This window comes from Lithobates pipiens, unplaced genomic scaffold (assembly GCF_037356315.1).
Source record: "Lithobates pipiens isolate NorthernLeopardFrog02 unplaced genomic scaffold, aLitPip1_a1.2 Scaffold_13, whole genome shotgun sequence".
NCBI classification, from domain to species: domain Eukaryota; kingdom Metazoa; phylum Chordata; class Amphibia; order Anura; family Ranidae; genus Lithobates; species Lithobates pipiens.
Genome location: NW_027507718.1, coordinates 104616968 through 104635780, shown reverse-complemented (window position 1 = coordinate 104635780; position 18813 = coordinate 104616968). Strand labels below are relative to the sequence as shown.

The 18813-nt window shown below is 38.1% G+C and overlaps 1 protein-coding gene across 3 annotated transcripts in view; it reads right to left on the bottom strand.

Annotated features, from left to right (window-relative positions):
- The window catches only part of PAX5 (paired box 5), a 322505-nt gene that overhangs the window by 205229 nt on the left and 98463 nt on the right, over window positions 1-18813 (bottom strand). For all 3 annotated transcript variants that reach the window (XM_077475368.1, XM_077475371.1, XM_077475370.1), the window contains exons 2-4: window positions 17505-17670; window positions 11365-11562; window positions 5074-5138 (exon numbers count right to left, since the gene is read on the bottom strand). In XM_077475368.1, coding sequence (XP_077331494.1) covers window positions 5074-5138; window positions 11365-11562; window positions 17505-17670 — 429 coding nt within the window. The remainder of the gene's footprint in view (window positions 1-5073; window positions 5139-11364; window positions 11563-17504; window positions 17671-18813) is intronic.

Genomic DNA, 18813 nt, shown 5'->3' with positions numbered 1-18813 from the left:
AAAATCCCTACAAACACCGAACATACAATAGCATTTCCATTGAGACATTTTAGGTAAATACGATTACAATGTCTCACAAAATGTATATTTTTATTTTAACATCATAAAAAAAGAAGCCATAATCACCATCAAAACCACATAATGGCTGACATTTTGTACATCATAACAACTTTTTACACTTTATACAGTATGTAGTATACCCAAAATTTAACCCGGAGGGGTACATATGAAAACTACTTCGCACTTGATGTTTCTGTACATATCCCAAAGCCATATGTAAAAAATGAAGTTGATGTAAAAATATGCATTTAATGCGACATAATACAAGGTCCCAAATGGAGATGGCATACAGGGAATATAACTTTAGTAATATCTAGTTACAACCTTAACCAACTTTAATGCCTTTACGAGAATCTCACCTAGATGCTATTATATAAAGTTGATTTATGGGCAGGCCAAGGCTGTCTTCTTGAAGTCAGTAAACAGCTGGAATGGATTGCTGGGTTTTATGTTTTTTATACATATGGTATATATATACTTTATATAACATATATATATATATATATATATATATATATATATATATATATATATATATATATAAAGGCCAAATTATTATTTCCAGATGACTGGGTCAGAGCAACTCTAAAACTACAGCTCTTGTGGGATGTTTCCAGTCTGTAGTGGTCAGGACCTACCAAAAGTGGTCAAAGCAATGAAAACCCGTGAACAGGTGACAAGGTCATAGGCGGCCAAGGCTCATTGAGACACTTGGGGAGCGAGGCTCATCTGTGTAGTCCAATACAATAGAAAAAATACTATAGCTCAAATTGCTGAAAAAGTTAATGCTGGTTCCAGTTGAACACACACAGAACACACAGTCCAATCCAGTTTGTTGCATAGGGGCCTGAGTAGCCGCAGACCGGTCAGAGTGCCCATGCTGACCCGTGTCCACAGCCAAGAGCGTATACAATGGGCATGTGAGCATCAGAATTGGACCATAGAGCAGATAGCCTGGTCTGATGAATTCAAGAATGATTTGAGGAGCACAATAATAAGTTCTCCAAATTCTCCAAATCGAGCATCTGTGGGATGTGCTGATAAAACAAGTCTGATCCATGGAGGCCCCAACTGACAACTTACAAGACTTAAAGGATCTGCTGCTGACAGCTTGGTACCAAATACCACAGCATACCTGCAGACATCTAGTTGTGTCCATGCCTCTATGGGTTAGGGTGGGTGGTCATAACGTTATGGGTGATCAGTATATATATATATATACAGTATATACTGCATGTAGATTTAGAAATCACATACTATAAAGCTCAGGATAGCTTTGAAGAGTAGGGATTTTCAGTGTATGTGTCCTTTAACCACTTGCTGCCCCGCCACAGTACATTTAGTGTGGCAGGGCAGCAGTTGCAGGCTCAGAACCATATATAATCCCAAATCACCATAATGGTGATGGCTATATGTATGCGCTATTACTAATCACCTAAAAATTCAGCATCTTTATATAATAATACTTTTTTTTCCCTCAAAGCATTTCTGGATTGTGGTATTCTTCCACAGGCCAAACTATACATGCTCTTTAAGGGTTACCACAAAATAAATTATTCAATCTTCTTTTAATATTTCATAACATAGTTGTAGTATAAACATGAATTGGAAGACACATAAACTGAATAACAATGTAAACTATACACACTAAAAGTTCATTTCAAGCAATGCATGTAAGTATGAGCCTTTGGCTGAGTCTGAGCACAAATGAATATACTACAGGCTGGTGTCCAAAATAGAAAACATCTTCCATGAGTGAACATCATATAGAAAGCTAGCAGGTGGAATTTAGAAAGTAGCAACAAATTCTATTTTCCCCTTTCGTGCAGATCTTTGAGTCAGAAGGATAACTAACTAAGGTATTGCTTCAGTGAGCTCTTTGTACAAAACTCCTCATTGCTGACCCTGGTATGTCTCCAAAGGGAGCAACAAATAAGTCTTTGGCACAACACAGAATTTTAAATAGGATGAAGGTATAAATCCTCCATCCTTATGGGGAAACCCTTTTAAGAAGGATTACCGAGACAAAACTGCATTGTAATGATGTGTGATCACCAATTTGCATCTATAAAGAGGACTAAAGTTAAGAGAATATCTGGACCAACTTGTATAATCTTGCCGTCATTCCACTGCCTTAGTAAACTGTTTAAAACAGATTTGTTTAAAGCAACATTTTATACATCGGTATTCCCTGTCTGCCCTTTCAGTAGTGTAATTAAAGTAGAAGTACTAAAAGTGGTCCATATATACAAATATATTTTAAGATGGCAGAAGAATGAATTTAAAGGGATCATACAGATAGGTGCTAAAATGATGTGTTATCAATGCTAATTAATTTTACACAAATTAACTTGAATTATTTTATTAACATTCATTAATTACAATTTTAATGAACATTAATTTAAAATAAGGCGTTAACAGAAAAGTGTAACTGCACAAAAAGTACAGTTAAATTTTAAAGACTGAACAGTAGTTAAGTAGGAACAAGAAAAAAATTACCTTTTTGACTTTAATATCTGCTGAGACTGCTGAGACACACAGAGAATCCCACTAAGTTCCAACATGGTCAATAAATACCAATGTTGGGTCTGATTTGTTAATGCATTAAAAGAAATGAAGTGATCCTGAGATCACATCAAACATCCAACCTGTGAAGGGCAGGTTCTGCTGCGCATGATTGACTGTTTTAAGTTAAAGCAAAACTAAACTGCATCTGAGCACCACAAACCAAAATGCTATTTAATTCATTGTTGATGTTCAAAACAAACTCATCCATCTATCCATGTCTCCATGATTTATTTTGTTGAGAAATCACTGTGAAAAACAACCAGCCACCTTGAGTAAGGGCAGATGATTCATGCAGCATTTACTTCCTGAAATCCATCTGCTCTTAGCTCAGGCACGCAGGCAGGAAGGTGTGCTTAGCTAAGAAAGCCCCTCCCTCCTCCTTCAGATGAAAAAAAGCCCACAAAAACTCCTGAGATATATGACATCATTTTGGCCTAGGCCAGGAACCAGGGATCAACTCAATACATGGTCAAAGCTAAAAATATAGTGTACCTTTATATCTATTTACCAATGCTAGCAGCATAAGGATTAAAAATAGTTTATGTTGATTAATAGAGTATAGTTCAACTTTTCACTCCTCACCTTCATTGTACCAATATGGTATATATTACCTGATACCCAATGATCACTAATGATTTGTGGCACCTTGATCACATTATCCAGGATTGCCAGCTGTCTTTATATTTGAGTTTAACCACTTGCCGTCAGGCCGCAGTCATAATACTGCGTCAGGTCGGCACAATCCCCCAAACTATTGTAGTTTTACGTCGGCTCCTTTAAGCAGGATAACAGGCGCGCACGCCCGCTGCACTGCGGGGGTGCCGATGCTCATGACTGCCGGCCACACACTATCGCAGGCACAAGAGGCAGAATAGTGTGAGTGTAAACACACAAATCCCAGTTCTGTGAGAAGAGGAGATGCAGATCATGAGTTCGTAATAGCTAAGAACCACTATCTGTCATCTCCTATAGTCAGTCCCCTGCCCCTGCAGTTAGAACACACAGTAAGGGAACACAGTTAACGCCTTGAACACCTCCTAGTGTTAACTTCTTCCCTGCCAGTGACAGTTATACATTAATCAGTGCATTTTTTTAAAGCACTGATCGCTGTATAATTGTCAATCGTCCCAAAAATGTGTCAAAGGTGTCCAATGTGTTCGCCATAATGTAGCAGTCTCGATAAAAATCGCAGATTGCGTAAAATTACTAGTAAAAAAAATAATAAAAATGTCATAAATCTATAGACACTATAACTTTTGCGCAAACCAATCAATAAATGCTTATTGAGATTTTTATTACCAAAAATATGTAGAATACATATTGGCCTAAACTGAGAAAAAAAATTGGCTTTTTAAAAAAAAATTGGGGATATTTATTATAACAAAATGTACAAAATATTGTGTTTTTTTCAAAATTGACAATTGACGCTCTTTTTTTTTGTTTATAGCACACAGAATAAAAACCACAGACATGATCAAATATCACAAAAGAAAGCTCTATTTGTGGGGAAAAAAATTACATCAATTTTGTTTGGGTACAGTGTCGCACGACCATGCAATTGTCAGGTAAAATGACGCAGTGCTGTATTGCAAAAAATGGCCTGGTCAATGAGCAGCCAAATCTTCTGGGGCTGAAGAGGTTAAAGAGTATTTCAAATATTTAATCGATTTTTATTTTTTTATAAAAACTTTTATGACATATTTTTGTCATGTTACATAACTAGTGATAAATTAAAACATTGATTTCTAAGACTTTGTTGTACTGTATGTACTGCAGACTTGTTGGAGCCACACCAAATTGATCAAATAATTTTGGAAGTTTGTTGCTTTATTTTACATGATACTAAATTGTTACTTTTCTTGCTTGTTTCTTAAACTCTGTATTCAAGATTATGTTTTTCAAATTTGTGAAGTGAGTGTTACTATGGTAAAAGTAGCACACCTAAAGTCTATCAATTAAACACATACACAAGCACATTTCAAGTCAGGTTCATTTTTAAAAAAATGTTTAAAAACTTCTCCCACCTCTCTACTCAAGAGTGTAACTGCACAAAGAACAGGCAGGACTTGATGATGGAAAGAGGAGCTGAGCGCATTTAAACTACTTACTGGCTAATGATGCATAAAATGTTATGAATAAGTATCTATTTTTTGATTTATTACTTTAATTATCCAACATACCATGGTCCCCCGTTAGTGTTTTTGGTGTAGATTTCAATTTTCTGTCTCAGGGTAAAATCTATTTATCATAATAATCAGTAAAATACAAAACCTTTTAACAGTATTTATAAAATTAATTTACCATGTTCAGCCCCTGGAGAATGACAAAGGAGTTATATTAGTATGTGCATGCTGAAGTATTTTATGTAAAATTATCTATCCGTACGAATAATTAGAACTTCTTAAGACATTCATCTTTTTCTGTACTCAAAAGATATTTTCTCACCTATGCTGTGGTTTGATGGTGGTACTTGCTGGTTCGTGGGCTGTTGCACTTTTGTTCGGATGATCCTGCATTGAATTGAACGATACAAAGTTACATTTAGTGTCAACCTTAAATTAAAGTAATAAAAGCTGAATATGAATAAGATTAATTCAAATGAAGTAATTCAACCTTTCTGATCATATACTACAGATCACTAATGAATATCATGTTTGATTCGAACAGTGATATCTTTACAATGTAGCCATGATAAGACAGTATAAGACCACTCAAGCATCATTTTTGTTCATCAGCTAGTTGAAGGGAGCTCATATTTTTACCACCAAAAAGCCTAAAGATAATTTTGCATTAAAGGGTACCTGTTATGATAAAAGCATGGAAGCTACCATTGCTTGTATGATTTTGTAGGTGAATCTGATCTTTGCACACATAGGCAGACAATTTTGCTGCATTTAATGCAAGTGTCTGTTATGTCATGTGTTCATGTTCGCTCAGTTAGGGTAGTCCATTTTTTAACAGGCTGCCAATGAGCCACAATCGATCGCAAATCAGACCTGCTGTATTTTTTTTATAATGCAGTGTGCTGCAATTCAGGGTGCTTCCCCAGGGAAGCCACTCCTGAAGAAAGGCCATATGCAGTCATGACTGAGCTTTGCCAAAATGCACCTCGAAGATTCTGATGCCACATGGAAAAACGTGTCATGGTCACATGAGGCTAGAATTGACTTACTTGGTCTCAACACCAAACGTTATGTCTGGCGATAATCCAATACAGCTCACCATCCAAATAACACCATTCCTACAGTAATGCACGAAGGTGGTATTATCCTGTTATTGGGGTGTTTCTCTGCAGCAGGGACTGAAGCACTTGTAAGCATAGAAGGAAAAATTGATGGGGCAAAATACCATCATAGTCTTGAGGGAAAATCTGCTGCTCTCTGCCAGAAAGTTGTCAATGGGAAGAAGGTTTACCTTCCAACACAACAATGACCCAAAGCACACAGCACAAATTACCACATAGTGGTTGAAGGAGAAATAGGTGAATGTCCTTGCATGGCTTAATCAGAGCCCAGACTTAAACCCCATTGAAAATGTGTGGAATGGCATGAAGACTGCAGTCCACAAACGGTTATCATCAAATTTAACTGAACTTGAGCAGTCCTGCAAACAAGAGTGGGCAAATATTGCAAAGAGTGGATGTGCAAAGTTAGTAGAGACATATCTCAACAGACTAAAGGCTGTAATTAAAGTAGAAGTCCAGCCTAACACTAAAATCCCTGCATCTACAGACATCCACAATCTAACACTAACCTATCTAGCCCTATAAAGAAAAAAATCAATATACATACTGTCATGGTTCCTACCATGCCAATGCAAATGGCCAGGTGTGGTCATGCCCCAAGAGGCTCAAGGGGGTATTGAACCCATGACTTTCATCCATGACTTTGTTTACTGCTTCTGTTGTATTGCCTCTGAGCCACACATCAGTTCATTACTCAGCCTGGTTTCCAGCTATGCTTTGTCCTGCATGCAGCACTGAGGGCTATACTCTGGATCTTGCTTTGCAATTAGTATCTGTCACTCCTGGTTCAGCTGAGGCAGTTTATCTAATCAGCTGGGTACAAAACATGGCCTCACTCAGTTCATTGTCTCCTGTATTGCCAAAGGTACCTGTTTTCCTGTGTTCTTATTTCCAAGTTGCAGTGTTCCAAGACTGACCCCGGCCTCTGACCCTGGCTCTGTTCATCATTTACTCTGACTTCTGGCGTCCCTGACTACAGCTTCACCACGGCAATCCTTTGGTAAATTCCTGTCAAGCCCCCGTGGATAGATTCACAGCCCAGTGTGTATTTGCAAGGGTAAGCATACATCTCAGCACTATGGACTCCAACCAAGGTAAGACCTTACACATACCTTTTTTGAAGCCAATCCAATCCGGTCTCCAGTGGCGGAAGCTCTGCAGAGGACATAGGCTGTGAAACGAATGGGGAGTGATGTCACCCATGAATTTACTACGGAGCTTCCATTGTCGGTTGTGCCCTCTGCACCTGCCTCCACAACAAAGCCACAGCTGAGATCTGGTCCTATCAGCTTCAAAAAAGGTATGTACACTGATTTCTTCTTTACAGGGCTAGATAGGTTAGTGTTAGATCGTGAATGTCTACAGATGCAGGGTTTTAGTGTTAGGGTGGACTTCTGATTTAAAGCAAAAGGTGATTCAACTAAATACTGACACAAGGAGTAAATACAGCTGAATAAAACAAAAACTGTGTCTGTCTTCATTTCAGGCTGAAAAGCAAAAATAATTGTTTATTTTAAGGGGGGAGGGGGGGTGATTCTTTTCTTTACCCACTGTAAATACTGATACCAAGGGCTCCTGCTAATCAAAGGATCTGTCTGTGTAGGACAACCTTTCTATAACACGACATCAGAAAACATTTGCACAAATAAAGTAAAATATAAAACACAAACAACATGCAAAATTTAATCTATAAAATTATTTGTATCAAAGTCATAAAGAAGTGAATGTGACATTCAGTTAAGGCAGGTGAATCATTCCCTGTAAATTAAAACACATGTAGGAAGATATACTTTTAGTAAATGTATGGTGAACGCAACATTGTTGGCTTTGTAGCTGTAACCAAAACAACATTATAAATCCCTAAAGAATACAAATAAAACATATTGATGAATATCAGAAGATGTTTACCTCCAATATACTATTAAAATGTTAATATTCTTTTTCAGAGTTTGATTGTAATAGTGTTTCAGGAGTTGACATTTGACAGCTAATGGTAACACAGACATATCTGGCTGAAGTGTAAAAATAGAAATCGTATTGATTGAACCAGCTCCCAGCTTATATGATAATGGCTCAGAATACTAAATTGTGATATTTTATTTGTTGACGTGTATCTAAAGAATTATGCAGCCCATTTCTAAACTCCCATAAAAAGGATACATTCTCCCTCTAATCTGTTCAGAAAATTAGTTCCGCGTAACAGTTAGGTTTAGTGTAAAATCATGCAGAATTTTGCAAAAACATTATATAAATAGAGTATGAGTAGATGTTTGATTCAGTGAAACTATGAAAATCAACCTAGAAATTGGTTTAAGAGTCACCGGAGTGTAGTGAAAGTAGTGATTTTATGCATCAAATGCAGCTAAGCAATCTGAATTATCCATAATACTGTGTTTATTTAAAATTGTAGGAGCAGCTAATGTTTTACACTTTTTATTTTTATTTGATGTTTATGGCTTTCACTGTCACTATGTTAAAAATATGCTCTTCTGCAAGAACCCCCTCTAGTGTAAAATGATTGAAATTGCAGTGACTTTTCGAAAGTTGTAGCACAAGGGTTGGTTGACTGGCTGCTTATGAATCACAGGGTCGCTTTACTAAAGGCTGTTCACTATTTACTTTGCAAGGGCCTTTTCTCTTGGTTTAGTGAATTGAACTGACCTCATCCCTGTCCATCATATAAATCATGTGCAAGAAAACATACTTTATTTTTCCTTGCACATCATTGGGTATTCTTTATAAAATACATGTTTTACTATATCCACTATGCTAAGGGAAATCTCCTTGCCCATTGAGGTTGATGTAGACAAATATCCTGTTCACTTAGAAAGAAAATTTGCCTTAGAGCTTAATGGATGAGATGAAGCTCTGCTGACTTCCATCATCAATTCATGTGCAAGCAAAAATGCATTTTTTTTCCTTCCACAAGACTGGGTTTTCTTTGCAAAATGAAGCTTTGCCACATTCACTAAATTCTGGGGCAAATTCTGTCGCAAAGTATAACTACTCTTGCCAAGTAAACAGCCTATGTGCCTAAAGTAAATCAACCCTATTGTGTTGTTCAAAATATACTGCCGTGAGACATGATATTTTTTACATTTAAATTGCCTCAGGAGATATAGCTAGCTGCTACATTGCTTTTATCTTCATGCTGACCTTCTTCTTTTTTTAGCCTGGCTTCCCCCACTAAGTAAATATATCAATAGTTGTTGGTTTTCTCTTATTCTAAACTCTAAGACCTGCCATGCATGGAAAGAAATTTGCTCAATACTTTCATCAACACAGAGAGTGTTGATGAGGGATTCCCTCCTGCTGGGCCATTGTCCCCTGGGGGATCAGAGAGGGCGGAGGAAGCTGCCCCCCATTGAGAGAAGACAATGATTATTGCAAGAGAATCCGTCAGGCTGGTTGTACCCAAGTTGATCGATTGCATAGCTTCGTCTGACAAAATGAGTTGACATCACCAACGCCCGATATGCCTCTTCAACATCCCCTAATATATTGGCGAGCTTGAGGGGATACTCCTTCAATTACAGTGCAGATCCAGTGGCTGTTTCGGTGCATGCCGGCAAGACTGGCCCCTCCAGGCAGAGAACACAGCGACTGGCTTCGGAGACACTGATAGGTCGGCCCTCATATCTCAGTAACATGTACAATACCTCATACCGGGATCGATATGGAGCGTCGTGTTTCATGTGGAGACAGCCGCTGATGGTGATTGGCTGAAGATTCATGCGGGAGTAGTAAAGTATCGTTCATGCAACTTGAGACTGCTATGATTTTATCCAGTGTTAACATGGACTGACTTTTCTTGTTGCCATTCAGTCCCAGCCTCTTCATTTTCCACGCAGTATTGCAAGATCCCCACAGTGTATCTCAGCACCCTTGATGACAGGTACTTAACTGTCACTACCTTCAGCCAGTCACCAACGGTCCACGTGACAGTTACGAGTTCACTGACACTCACAGATGCTATTCTGCTCAATTCGACCAATTGCATTTCTACAGGCTAAACAGCATGCCCCTGACTTTTTACTGCAATGGGAGAAGCTGTTCCCATCTCTTGCTTGTGAATTTTGCACTCGTGATGGATTAGTGTCCTACCTGGTTGTTTGTTTTCTTGGTATATCAGAATTGGTTCCAAATACATCAAGATTACCATACACGCTTCAGCTGGCAGGTTGCTCTTCGCCTTCCCCCAGCTCGAGCCTCCACACGTTAGTATCACCTTGACAGATTTTGTTACCCTGTGATATGGCAATTAGCCGTGGTTGTGCTCCGTGTGCCAGTACCCTTGGCGTCCGGGCTGTTTGTCTTCTATGTGTTGCGTGTAATGTATGTGTTTTTGTTTTTCTGAGCATGCTTGTCATGCACAAGTGGTTTTAGGTGTACACAACCTGGGTCTTTTGTATTTATATGGTTTTAGTTGGTATGTTTTTGACCTTGAATAAACAAATGCTATCTCTTTGCACAAGCAGGCCACACTTCTCTGCCACTATATTAGCCTACTAGGTTCCTTGGATTAAGAAATAGTTTTTTCTATGATGGTAAAATACCTTTAGAGTCACTTTAATGTAGCGCAACATGCACTAGGGTAATGCCACAAACCCCAATATTTTGCCTTTGAAGAATCAGTTTTATCATTTAATTATCAATGCCTTGAGAGGTTGGTTTTAGCAGGGCATAAGTGCCATGCCATGCAATTTGATGAACCAGGCTCAAAAGGTCCTCATGCTTTTATTAAACAACAAAAACCTTCTTTTCAATATTTTAAGCAAAACTTTATCCATTGCTGATAAGAGCACTCTGAGCTGCTTAAAGAACACATGTAATGACATGGGGGCTGCGAATACTGCCCTGCTTCTCTTGTGACTGTTGAACTACAAAAAAATATAAGAGCTGTCAGTGCTGATCCACTTCTGGAAATGCTAGTGGTCTGGAAATTTTTAGTAAACTTGGAGCTCATTTTCTACATATTTGCTCCAGGTCAGGTTCCTTGGACTGCAGTATACCTAATTGTCTGTCTGAGCTCTGCTATGCAGACTGTACAGGGACCACAACACACTGATACCAAGTCAACCCCAGATAGAAAGCTGGTATTTAAAAAAAAATTGAATAATTACAGAGCTGGGTTTATTGTGCCGGAATTTTTGAATAAAAGCTCAAATGACACCCCAACACAGAAGAAATGTTCAGCAATTGTGGACTTCTTTGTCCCAATTTGTATTGTATGAAAATGATCAACTTTTTAAGCATCGACTTATCATACTATATATGGCAGACCACTGATGAAAGAAGTAAAACATAAAATCGCTAAACATTGTCCCTGCTAGTTTTCCCTAATTTTTATGTACAATTTCCAGGCTGCCATATGGGTAATCTCTGGATGTAGCAAGTCTAACAGAAATGGATATATTGTTCTAAGCTTAGAATTTACATAGTGAGAAGTGACAGTGTGAGGCAAGCTAAAAGATATATTACACCAGTCATACCTGTTTATTGAGCTGACGCTGGGCACTGTGTCATTGTCACATACTCGTTCTGCTAGCAGTCTGTCCCTGATCTCCCATGCAAACATAGTGGGGTTTTGCCTCTTGTAATCTGCGATTTTATCTACAACTTTGGGAGTGGCAACCTTTGGTTTTGATCCACCAATCACACCAGGTTTAATACTGCCAGTTTCATAGTACCTGCAAAAAAAAAAAAAAAGGACAGTATGTTTTTAAAACAAATAATATAACTGACAAAGGATACAATAGAAGGATATGTCAAAAGGGGCATTTTAGAATGTAAAATAAATATACATTCATTCAAAATGCATTCACAACTCACAGTCTATGTGACAAAAAGCATGTAAGAAATGTCATTCTGATAGATCTGACAGCATTTTCAGAAATTGCACAATGGAGCTTAGCGTGCAGTTTTCTCATGGAGTAAGAATAAATATGATGATAAAGGCATAAGCTTGTGAAAACAATGTCTATTAATCAAACATGGTCATAGGAAACAAATCACATTTAAGACCATTTTCACTAAACACGGTGGCAGCCAATTGTGTTAGCTGGCAAAATGCACTTACTTGAAATGGTTCCCTTATTGATGTGGTAATTTGGTAAAACCATCCAGTAAAAACATTCCTGGACTTTATATATTCAACTATTTTGCTAATACTATTTATTTATGTAACTGAATTGTCAATTTGACCACATACAATGTCTTTTAATATGTATGTATTGTATGAACCCTTTTTTTTTTTCTTCACTTATTATTTTTTTTATGTGATTTTAATTAATCATTTCAGTCTAGCCAAGGATCTCCAACAATTACATTTGCAGGATATGAGTAGATCACCCAGGCTAAATCACATCACAACAAGCAAAATAAAAAGGGCACATAACCATCCATTGAACTCTATAAACAGTGTGTTTATTCTCTAATTAAGTTATTTTTTTGGATATAAAGGGAACCTGTAGGATAGAAATGCTGAAGCTTTCAAAGACAACATTCTTTTAATGTTGCACATTCCGCAGGCATTGTCCTCAATTCATTTACATTTTTCCTCTTGGTATTCCTTGTAAACACCTAGTGGTTTTGGCAATGAATCTGTTATATGAATGCTCAATACTTTTTGGCAAGATGAAGGTAAGTTTTGATTTGAAAAATCAATTAATTAAATCAGTGCTAAGCTTAAGTTATGGTTAGGGATTATTGATTAAGGTGATTGTAGGGGGGGTAAGTGTTAAGTTTTAGGGTAGGGAAAATTGTAAGCGTAAGGTTAAGTGGTAAAGCTAAACTCCAGCTTTAAAAAAATATATAACAAATATGCAGCCCAAATAAAAGTAAAAAAAAATAGCTTTATCTTTGATCATTGGCCTGGAGTACATCTACTGCACCCCTATATGCTTTTGGTCTTGCTGCTTGAATGACATCATTTAACCCATTTCCTCTAAACCCAGCCTATCATGGAACCTTGCCTCTATGGGTAAAGTCATCATGCACTTTGGGCTCGGAACATTATTACTAGTCCACGTAAATAGCACTAACGTGTCATAACACAAGCTGTTTAGTGCAGCAGTAAGGACCATCCATGGTTGCTGCCAGAGAAAAAGAGGAAGGATCTATGAGGACAATAGATCCACCAAAAGAATCTTGGAAAAAAAAGTATGTATACTTATATTTAAAAAAATGTGAGGTGAGCCCTAAGGTAGGGGTGGGCTATAGTTAGACTTCAGCTTTAGGGGATAGGTTCCAGTGTTAGTTTAAGGCTATATTTAGGGGTTATGTTACATTTTAGAGTTCAGGAGAGAGGAAAATTAAGTATGAGGGTTGGCCTTGGGTTAATGGTTATGGAGATATGTGGGTTTATTTTAGAGTGTTTCTGAACCTCAAAGCTGAAAACAAGCGAGTTAGCTGCATGCTTTTTTTGGGGGGGGGGGCGTTGACTTACTAAGTGATAAAGCGTTGGAAGCTCCCGTACTTTTTCTCTGACAGCATGTAGGCTACACTACATAATAATATGCCTTGACTATTTTTTAATATACATTGTATTACTTGGAAGTAAGCAAGTCTAAATTACACAACCCAACTATGAACTTTCTGAAGAGTTCAAAAGACATAAGGCATTAACAGAGCATGTTTATTATGAAATCAATTCGTCTTCTAATTGCATTCATTTTTTTACTGACATCTCTGATTACAGAGCAATATTATTTGGTAAACTAAGACAGGGTTTCACTGTAATTAATATTTATACAAATAATGAGCTATGAAATTCCAATTTATTGCTGACAGCTTAAATGAAACAAATCAACATGCTTAACTTCAGAATGCTAACTTATATAAATGTACCCATTCTTGTCCTGTTGTACTTTTGTCATGCCTAACTTGAACACAGAAATATTGTCGTGTACATAACTGCTGGAATACTGTGCCACTCAATGACCACTTTTTCTCATCTCAACTTCTGTACAGCCTGTGTGTGCTTGTTGCCTTTATCTAAATCTGTGTTTGACAAACATGTTACTAGTTGCCACGAATATATACCACAGGTTTCATACTTACAGGAAAGAAGGCAGGGGTGTTAAGGAATTTATTATATTGCCACTTACTGTATATTTACTGTAAATGTATACTTCCTGTGCAACAGAGCAACTGTCATATGCCCTAGCTAAAGGGCAAAGCAGGGGGCCTTAATTAGGGTTTCTCTGCATGTTCAGAAAGCTGAACCAAACAGAAGCCAAATCCAACACTATTTTAAGTAAATGTCACAATAGGTCTATCATTTTTTGGAACACTACAAGACGCTTGTGGATTATTATGGGGTGATTTTCTTTAATATCAAGAGCCTGTGGACACTTTAAAAAGAAAGGAGTACATATAGGCTAGCATTACAAGGGTTATTTTTAGTAGCATGGCACAGGTAAGTTTCATAGAGATAATAAAAGTACTACTACTAAACTGATGGAACAAGTTATTTTTTTAAAGTGTTATTAAACTCATATTATTTAAAATTATTATTAAATTCTGTATTACATTCATTACATTCTGTATTACAATCAAAAAAAATTTTTTCTGTATTCTTCAAAAAACTCGGTTGATCATGCTGTTCTCTATCTCCCCCTTCTGTCCATGTCACCACTGCAGTTGGGGATTTTGCAGAGCAGAGTTGATAACTAGTGCACATGCTCAGTTTTCAGTATTTTCTGCCTTGAGCATTTTTCTTCCTTTTACATCTGAGCAACCCATGCGACTATAGAGTCACACATGTGGGTGTATACACATTAGTGAATGATAGCCCACTCCCTCCTCCATGCCCACTAACCAGTTAAACACAATGGGGGTGGGATATTACAAATTGATTGATAGAGGATTCACCTCCCCGTTATTCTAAGATACAGGCTGGAGGGGTGTGACACAGCCTGTGACTGGCAGAAATCTGTCCACACCATGCTATTGCCAAAAAATAATAAAGATTTAATTTCAAATAGATATTTGTATGACAATTTAAAACCATTTATTGATATTAATTATTTATTTTTATTCTGTATCCCAAAGTATGTTTTTTTTATTTTGAACATTTGACCAGTAGCAGAAGACTAAAAGCTCCTCCTGCCACTATTTCCCTGCAGACAGACTAGGAAAGAGCTGGGTCATGTGACAGCTGTATATTGATTAGAAAAAAGGTACTTAGATTTTTTTTTGTTAAAATAATTACAGTTCCATCATCCACATGCAAAAAAAGAAGGAATAGTGTAAATGAAACAGTATGTGTTTAGTATCACTTTAAGTAACATAAGTAGTATGTATTGCTGCGGTGAAAAATCACACACAGTTAGGTAAGGCGTGATTATGAAACATTAATCACTACTACATTCCACTTGTTCAAGAGTCACTATAGGGAGACATATTTTATGTATATATATCTAGTGACTAAGTATTCACTAGAAATTTTCTTAGTTAAGCTGAGATCCTAAAAATTGTCCATGTGGCTATATACTTACATACTATACTTCGTCATAATGTATCTGTTTTAGAGAGTCTGAGAGTCTGTTGTGCTGTCAATACTTAAGTGAATCATTTATAACAATACATTTTTTAACTACTTCAATACAGGGCACTTACAACCCCTTCCTGCCCAGGCCATTTTTCAGCTTTCAGCGCTGTTACACTTTGAATGACAATTACACAGCCACACAGTAATTTTTCTCCTTCACTGATGGACGCTGATGAGGTGGCACTGATGGGCACTGATAGGCTGCACTGATGGGCACTGATGAGGTGACACTTATGGCACTGATGAGGCGGCACTTATGTGCACGGATTAGGTGGCACTGATGAGGAGGCACAAATATGCCACACTTATGGGCACTGATAGGTGGCACTGATATGTGACACTGTTGAGCACTGATAGGTGGCACTGGTGGGCACTGATGGGTAGCAGTGGTGGACACTGGTGGGTGGCACTGATGGGCACAGATAGGCAGCACTGGTGGGCACAGATAGGCGACACGGATAGGCGGCACTGATGGGCGGTACTGATGGGCACTAATGGGCGTTTATGGGTGGCATTGATGGATAGCAGTGATAGGTATTGATGGGCAGCAGTGATAGCCAGCACTGACTAGCATCACTAATGGGCACTGATTTCTGGCACTTGTGGGCACTGTTTGCTGGCATTGGTGGGCACTCACTGCTGGCACTGGTGGGCACTCACTTCTGGCACTGTGAGCGCTTTACTGTAATCAGGGCACTGATTATCAGTGCCCCGATAACATGCCTAGATGTCCTCTGTGAGGAGATGCCACTGATCGGCTCTGCTTTCCTCACACTATGGCATCTCTGAGTTTACAAGTGACCGGCTGTGATTGGACACAGCTGATCACGTGGTTAAAGAGCCGCGGCTGTGGCTCTTTAAAGAGATTGGGATTCCGCTGTGTCCTAGCAACACAGCGCATCTGTGATCACCATGATGTGACCCCCCCCCCGTGGGCACGCAAATGCGGCCATTCTGGGCGCCATCGTATGGCGTCCACCCAGAATGAGAGCCACACCTCCTCTCCATCATTTGACGGTGGGCGGGCGGGCGGCAAGTGGTTTAAAACAAAATCAAAGTCAAAGGTAATATGATAAAGTTTCACATAATGGGGGGGGATGTTACTAAAATTGGAGCATGATCAATCTGGTGCAGCTCTGCATAGAAACCAGAATCAGTTCCCAAGTTTTATTGTCAAAGCTTAACTGAACAAGCTGAAGTTAGAAGCTGTTTGGCTACAATGCACAGTTGCACCAGATTTTTAGCACTCCAGTTTTAGTAAATCTCCCCAATCTGTATCTCAAACTGGCATTTAATCATTGGTAACAAAACATTATTGAGCCACTGATTCTGCAGGACCAGATATGCAGACAGCATCCAGCTGCCATGATCACTGGCTTTGCCCATATCCAAAGTCTTACTAGAAAATAAGAAAGTTCATGGGTAATGCCTGGTTGCTAACCCTTAGCTAACCCTTGGTTGCTAACCCACCTTGACCCATGGACTTTCTTATTTTCTAGTAAGACCTAGGACATGGGCAAAGCCTTAGCAACCAGGCACATCAAAATGCCCCAGTATTTGTCCTCAAAGTGCCATCAGCAGAAAATATAACTAGACATCTAGTAGATTTACTAAAACGGGAGAGCTGATTGGCTACCATGCACAACTGCACCAGATTCTGAGTGCCTCAGTTTTAGTAAATCTCCCCCTTAGTTACCTGGAGGCAGATTTTCTACATGATCGTTTTACACGATCGTTTTACACTTTTAATATTGCCACAGCTGATGCTGCTGCAGCTACAGCAGAAGAACATTCCCCAGAAAGTGAAAATCTCCTTAGTTGCCAGTTATTAACGCAAGTCCAAAATCGTTAACAAAGTTAAATGACTCATGCATTATTATGTCTTAAATTATTGGTTTATTTTTTATTTTCTTTGCCTACTAAAAGCTGAAATGTATAGCTAAAAAAGAAAAAATCTAAAATTCTACACTTTGATATTCAAAGATCATGCCTAATGTTGAATTACTGTGGCAGCATTTTTCAGTATGTTGACATATTTCATAAACTATGTAATATTTTTCATAAGCTGCATTGTGTTACCTGCCAAGGATCTTGCTGACACATCCATGGCTGACCCGTAGTTGCCTTGAGATGTCACACGGCCGCACACCCTGATGGGCAAGTTCCACTATTCTTTGACGTACTACATCAGGAAGGGGTCGGCCATTTACAAACACACCACCTAGCTGATTGACTCCTCCGTGTCCTTGGGAAGAAGAACAAGAGAAAGAACAATTTATTTGATATTAATCTCTTTGTTATTTTGTAAGTGTTTCATTTAATTTTAAAATGAGAATGTTGGAAGTACCTTTCAATTGAAAATGTATGTAAGAAAAATGTATTTAAGCAAACTACATTATAGGCTTTATACACAAGAACAAAAGGCTGTCAGTATTTTCATTACCATTCATTCTTTGGTTTTTCTTACTATTAAAAAGTTTTTTTTGTTTTTTATATCACTTGTGTAAAGCACAAACATCTCACAAGCTAGTGTTCCTTAAAATACCACTAACTCCAGGCTGTCAATATCTGTGAGTTTATGTGATGTTTTTATTGGGTGGAACAGGAACAGAAATCATTTGAGAGGATTTGAAGCCAACAATTTGTGAACTAAAAAATATATAAAAAGGCTTTCAATTACCCCCTTCGTGTGAAATAGCAACAGTTCCACTATAGTAAATTACCCATTTCATGCTAAAAAGTAACATCTTAACACAATAATAAAGTAAGACTCTACTAAAAATAAGATAAAAATGAATGTTGCACTGTAGCATCAGATACTCCTTATATGCATTTTTTACATTTGACTGGAACACAGAAAGGGTCCGTAGTGTTACCTCCGTAGGAGCCAGTAAGGCTTTCGGTTAGTCAGTTGATCAGCTTCTAACTTCATTGTTGACTCATCATCATCATCCAACAACCACCTCTTTGAGCCACCGCACAGAGGACTTCTCTTTCTTAAGTGGTGGCTTGCTCTGAGTATCTCGCTCCTGATTTTTCTTAACAGAGGATATTCATCTCTAAGTTCCCTCACTAGTTCTGGATAGGTGGGAGCAGTTCTGGGTCCTTTGAGAAGAAGCTTCAGCACGATAGGGTGATTTGGGCAAGCTTCTTGTAAGATTCAATCTAGTTGGACCTTTTCAGCCTTGCATGAATCTAAATCTTTTTATTTAAAGGATTTAATGTAGGATCTTGCCCACTCAAGTTATACATTCAGAAAGCTTCTCTCTTAGCTGGAGTGTGTGCTTGAACTTATATAATAAATCTGTCAGTTTCTCTACTTGTCCAAACACAACATACAAAGCCTCAATATAGTATAAGGCTACACAGTCCTGCTTTCCCAGCTTTA